This window comes from Crocodylus porosus, unplaced genomic scaffold (genome assembly GCF_001723895.1).
Source record: "Crocodylus porosus isolate Cpor-Errol unplaced genomic scaffold, CroPor_comp1, whole genome shotgun sequence".
Classification (NCBI taxonomy): Eukaryota; Metazoa; Chordata; order Crocodylia; family Crocodylidae; genus Crocodylus; species Crocodylus porosus.
In genome coordinates this window covers 177,873,720-177,880,137 of record NW_017728886.1, presented here as the reverse complement: position 1 = coordinate 177,880,137, position 6,418 = coordinate 177,873,720, and the positions used below count along the sequence as shown (strand labels likewise).

General features: G+C 45.3%; 1 protein-coding gene across 1 annotated transcript in view; it reads left to right on the top strand.

Moving 5' to 3' along the window:
* The window catches only part of CEP192 (centrosomal protein 192), a 106,872-nt gene that overhangs the window by 47,834 nt on the left and 52,620 nt on the right, over window positions 1-6,418 (top strand). The window contains exon 21 of the mRNA XM_019545570.1: window positions 832-1,062. Within this exon, the coding sequence (XP_019401115.1) occupies window positions 832-1,062 (231 nt within the window). The remainder of the gene's footprint in view (window positions 1-831; window positions 1,063-6,418) is intronic.

Genomic DNA, 6,418 nt, shown 5'->3' with positions numbered 1-6,418 from the left:
CCCCCAAGTTTGACCTATTTCAGGTGTCCATGGAGCTTTGGGGAATGGTTCAAAACAATCAAGTGATCAGTCTAGGAGGAGGATTTCTCCATGGCTCAGCCTATCCTAGGGTCACCCAGGCTTGGTTGTGCTGTGCTGCCTATGTTCCTTGTACAGACCAGGGTCACCCAGTCTCTGCAGTGGTGTAGATAGTGGGAATTGCTGCCACCACTTGAATGGTCTGCCATTCAAACAGCAGCAGCACCAGGGTATCCCCAGGGCTCTCTGATACTTTGTTGCTGGGCAGACTTCTGGGAACCAGTGCTCACCTTTCCCATCTCCCCCTTAGGGTGGAGGAGGGAGAAGAGAGGACTGTGAGATACTGAGGGTCTTTATTACTTTTGACAAGAACATTGCTAACCTGAGTGGCTGTGTGCAAAACTTCTTGGGAGAGTTCTCCTTGACTGGAAGGGCTCTTATTTTGTGGGAGAACCACTTTTTCTTTTGCAAAAAAATCCTTGAATGACTGCATTTATTTTTTGTGCCAGAAGAAAGGCATTTCTCCTAGCAAAGATGTATAGATTAAGGCCTATGTGCAAATGTATAGATTAAGCCTGTGCATAAATGTTATAGTCTTTTACCATGGTAGTCTGGTGATTTATAAAGCCCCAGATAAATGGGTCCCAAACCAAAAAATGGGTGTCACATATAGCCTATTAAGGAAAAATATTCCCGAGAAGTCTCAGTTCACTACCTATTGAATCATTCAGATAGTCATGCTTTGTAAGCATCATAATAGAAATAGTGTGGTTTTTTTCCTTGCAGCAGCTAACAAGATGTTTTTGTTTTAAGATTGATCCCATGAAGTATCAATGTCTGGTGTTCAAGAACAAAACCATTGTAGGACCTCACTCTACAGAGGAACTGAAAATACTTTTCTTACCATGTTATCCTGGAGTCTTCCAGTGTGTCTTCAGCGTTTCCTCCTGGTCAGTTTCTGCAGATGCAGAGACAATAGTCCAAGCAGAAGCCTTGGCCACTAGAGTGATTTTGACTGCAGTTGCTGAAAATCCTAATCTAGAGGTAAGCAATGTATTGGACACATTTCTGTTTGTATCTTGTAAATACTGTAACAATAATATAGTATTTGCTTGAATCCCAGATGAAGGTTTTTTCCCTCACTTAACATGGTAGTGGGGGATGTCCCTCACTTTGGATTTGAGTACAAGGTGGTGAAAGGAAAGGCAGCTGCTTGCTACAGCTCTGACTCCAGCCCCAATCTTGGGTTGGAGTCAGAGCCTCAGCTCCTTATGATTAAAGAATAAAAAATATAGTGCCTATAATTAAAAATGGGTAGGGGATGTGATCCAGCTATATATAAACTGTTAATCTGACTAGAATATTATCCAAGTCTTTCAAAAAAAAAAAAAAAAAAGTGAAGACCAGTTAGACATGGAGGTAAAATAGAAAAGGGATAAAATGCAATGTGGATGTATCAAAGCTGAACTATGTCAAGACCTAACTCAATAGTTACATTTTGATGAGATTCTTTTTCTAGATGGAGGAATTATAGAAATCATCCAACTGGGTTTCATTAAAGCATTTGATACAGTGCTATGTAGAAAATTTTATTAATGAAACAAGAATATGGGGAGTAGATGAAGAATTATGTAATAGTAGTAGTAGTAGTAGTAGTACAGTCAGTATGGGTAGCACTGAAGGGGGACCATTGAGCGAGGAGGAAAGTTCCTAATGAAGGTCATCGAAGAATAATACTGGTTTTGTTCTTGTTTAGTAGCAGTATCGTAGCCAACGAGGTTAATTCGAGGCACAATTATTGCTAATTGAAAACTTTTCTTAATGACTTTCCCACAGAAGTGTAAGAATGCTGGATGAAAAAAAAAATGCTTATGGCAGAGGCTAGAAAGAATTATTAGTACAGGGTGATCAGGATCAGAAAGGTTTGCCAAATGCTTTTCAGGATTAAATAGTGCATTAAAATTTAAATGGTGTGAAATATAAGGGTGTTTACTTGCACTATAACAAACTTTAACTTGGGAGCTTACCAGTTAGAAACAACTGAGGATGACTACTAATCAATCACAGAATAACTGTGAGCAGATGATATGTATTGCTGGACTGTTTTTTCCATCAGTTGAACATTTCTGGTTAAGTAGAGTGCTGTGTTTTTGATTTAAACCCCTTTTGGAATACTTTGTCTTAGAATCCAAACAAGTTAAAGAGATCTTAGATCTTTACCTAACACATCTCTTCCTTTCTTGATACATAAGTATTTTGTTTTACCATTGTTGTTAGTCAATAAAAACAAATTTAAAAAAATCAAATGCACTTTAAGTTTCTGGGTTTTTTTAATAAACCCATTTAACATTTATTTTTAACAACTGAACTTGCTGTAATATATGTTAATTTAAAAAGGCTATATCAGTAAGCCTTCTATACATTTTTTATGTGTTGGAGTAGGGGTGCATTGATAAATATTTTCTTGGCCAATACTGATAGCCAATTTATTCGTTCAGCCAATACCGATCCAGTAAACAATTTTACAGGAATGCAGCCAGGCAATATGGAGAGCAGCTCCCAGCAGGTATGTCTGTGGTGGGAAGGGGCTTGGAGTTGCAGATCAGGGCCCCTGTGGTGTGGGGACGAAGTGGGGCTGGGGCTGGATGAGGGTGCTGCCCAGCCAGGGCAGGGAGTGGGACAGAGCCATGAGCAGCTCATCCAGGGGATCAGCGTCCCAGTACCTAAAAATGGTGGCGGGGGCGCTTGAATTAAAGCTTGTCAAATGAGTTTTAGTTCAAGTGCTGCCACCACTATTTTTAAGCGCAGGGATGCTTTTGGGAGCAGAGTTGAGTGGGGCAAGGGCAGAGGCAGGATTTCTGCTGTAGGCACAGGGCTCTCTGCCCTGCCTGCCCGATCCCAGTGCTGCTGGGGAGGCAGGGGGCATGCAGCTGCCATGTGGCTCCCAGGGCAAAGGCTGCAGGACGGAGAGCCCTGAGCATGCAGCCCACCTCTACCCCATGCACAAATTTTGGGGGGTGGCACATGCCCCCATGCCTCCCCTCGGGGGGTGCATGCAGCAGCAGGAGCTGCCTACCCCCCCCCCCCCCACACACACACACACACTCCCAGGATGAGCCACCCGCAACTGTCCCACTCCTCTGCCTACCCCAGCCCTGGGACCTATTTACTGCCATGGCTGTTCAGTGCCCCGTCCCAGTTCCTGCCCCACTCCCTCTCTCACTGGGGGCCACAATCTATCCCCTACCCCTTCCCCTCCACAGACTTACCTGCAGGGTGCTGCTATCTACCTTCCCCTCTCCAGGCTTGCCTCCCCAGCTGCATTCCTGGCCGCATGCATGCTGTTGAACGTATGCATGCAGTGTCCAGGGGCCTTACCAGAAGGCATATTATTTATTGGTACATTATCAGCTACACTAGCCAAAAAAAGCCAATAGGTGATGATGTTAATTTTCCTTTTATCACTGCTTATCAGTTGGAGTACTGTTTTGTTTTTTTTGTTTTTTTGAGGGGGGGGTTAATTATAAAGAAAGTTTGCGTGGCATTGTTTTAACTTTTAAGGTCAACTTGAGCTTTATAGATGTCACGAAGCATATGTTGCATTAAGGGTCTGTTTTTAGTCCTTATGGGTGCAGACAGAAGTGCAGCTCCCAGCTGTAACTTGGGAACAATTTTTGCAAAGCTTTCTGAGTTGCGTTACCCCAGACCAAACAGAAATTCACTGTTGATTCCATGGGAGAGGGGAGTCTAGCAGCAGCTGGGAGCCTACAGCCAGGTTCCCATAGCAATGGCCAGGTTCTCTGCCAGTGTCTTCCGGTTTCAGAATGGGATGGGGAAAGGCTGTGGAGGGAATTCATTCTTGGGGCTCCCCAGCTGGTGCTGAAGGGTGGGGTGGGTGAATTGGAGCTCCCCACCTTGGGGAGGGCGCGTTGAAAAATCCCCAGACTGAAACTCCCTCTTCTCCCTTTCTCCACTCCCATTCTGAAAACAGAGACAGGCTGGGAGTTCCACAGGCACAAGTTACAAAAGACGTTACATTTTGTTATATCTTTATCTGATGCCTCATGCAATGGGGGGTCAGATTTTCACCAAATCGGCCATTTTTTAATCTGTTTGCAACTGTCTGCTTGTGTTTGGTCACAGCTATAACTGTTTTTTGTGGCCAGATCAGTTGAAAACTTGTCGGTTCTGTCTGCACCTTATAATAGACCAGACTAATAGCATTTGCATTTTTCCAAAGGCAAAACAAGTACAATATTGACTGTTTAATGTCAAAGTCATCTTATTTTTCCTGCTTAATGGTAAGGAGACTGCAGAATTGGTGGATGTCTAGAATCATCTGAAGACTCCTGATACTGTGTGGAAAGATGCAGGTTACAGAGAACTTACTTTATTCTGGGAAAGCAGCAACTCTCCTAGTAGAAACCATATAGTGCATATGGACATTCAGGATTTTTCTCCAGAGCAAGAATGGCTGCTCCAAGAGAGAAATAATCCAGGGACAGCCAGGGTTAAATGACTCCCAGGAGAGTTTCTCTTGGGAAGCTGCAGTACAGTCCTCCAGCATAGATTTCATAGACATTTGGGGTGGAAGGGACCCTGGAGGATCATCGAGTCCAGCCCCCTGACCCAGGGGCAGGAAGTCAGCAGGGATCATAGGATCCCAACAAGATAAGCATCCAAATGTGTCTTGAAGACGTTCAAAGTGGGTGCTTGAACCACCTCTGGCGGCAGTCTATTCCAAACCCTGGGGGCTTGGACAGTGAAGAATTTTTTTCTTCTATCTAGCCTAAATTGGTCACAGTAGAGTTTGTGACCATTTGATCTTGTCATCCCTTGGCGGGGCTCTTGTGAACAGATGTTCCTCCAGATCCTGATGAGCACCCTTGATAAACTTATAGGTGGCCATCAGATCACCCGTGAGCCTGTGTTTTTCCAGGCTGAATAGCTCAATTGCTCTCAGCCTCTCATCATAAGGTCTGTTTTCCTGACCTCTGATCATACATGTGGCTCTTCTCTGCTCTCTCTCAAGCTTCTCCACATCCTTTTTGAATTGTGGAGCCCAAAACTGGATGCAGTACTTCAGCTGCGGCCTCACCAAGGCCAAGTACAGTGGGAGAATGATGTCCCAGGATCTGCTTGAGAAGGATCTATGGATGCAAGCTAGCATTTTGGTCACTTCACTAGCCGCAGCATCACACTGCAGGCTCATGTTCATCTTGTGGTCGACCATGACCCCCAAGTCCCTTTCATCTGTAGTGCTAACCAGTGTAGCACTACCAAGCCTATATGCATGGTGCAGGTTTTTCCTCCCAAGGTGGAGAACCTTGCCTTTTCAGTGTTGAACACCATCAGGTTCTTGTCCGCCCATTTCATCAGTCTGTCCAGATCTGCCTGGATCACTCTCCTATCATCAGGTGTGGATGCTTTACCCCAGAGTTTGGTGTCATCGGTGAACTTGGCCAGTCCACTTCTGACACCAATGTCCACATCATTGATGAAGATGTTAAACAGTATAGGCCCTAGGACAGAGCCCTGTGGGACCCCACTGGTCACAGCACACCAAGACAATTGGCTCCTGTTGACCACCACCCTCTGGGTCCTGCCGCAGAGCCAGTTCCCCAGCCAGCGGATTGTGGTGATGTCAAGGCCACAGTTAGCCAGTTTAGCCAAGAGGTGATCATGGGATACCAGATCAAAGACTTTTTTAAAGTCGAGGTATACAACATCGATCTCTTTCCTCTTGTCCAGGTGGTATATCACCTGGTCAGAAAAGGAAATGAGATGGGTCAAGCAAGACCTACCCACAACAAACCCATGCTGGGTATCCCTCAGGATATTGCCTTCAGCTAGTCTGATTAAGGATGGCTTCCTTGATGATCTTTTCCAAGACCTTTCCCAGGATAGAGGTCAGGCTGATGGGCCTGTAGTTTGCCAGATCTACTTTCCTCCCTTTCTTGAAGATAGGTACGGTATTGGCTCTCTTCCAATCATCGGGCACTTCACCAGAGCACCAAGAGCTCTCAAAGATCTGTGCCAGGGGCTGAGCTATGATGCTCGCCAGCTTCCTGAGTACCCTTGGGTGTAACCCATCAGGGCTGGCTGACTTGAAGGTATCCAGCCTGTCAAGGTTCATAGATAGGTTCATAGAAGTAGGGTCGGAAGGGACCTTGTAGATCTTGAAGTCCGACCCCCCTGCCTGGGCAGGAGAAAAACTGGACTCAAATGACTCCAGCCAGGTAGGCATCAAGCCTCTTCTTAAAGACCCCCACGGTAGAAGCCAGCACCACTTCCCTTGGAAGTTGGTTCCAGATCCTAGCCGCCCTAACTGTGATCTTGCGCATGTCTAATCTAAAGCTACTCTCCAATAACGTGTGTCCATTATTCCTTGTTATGCCAC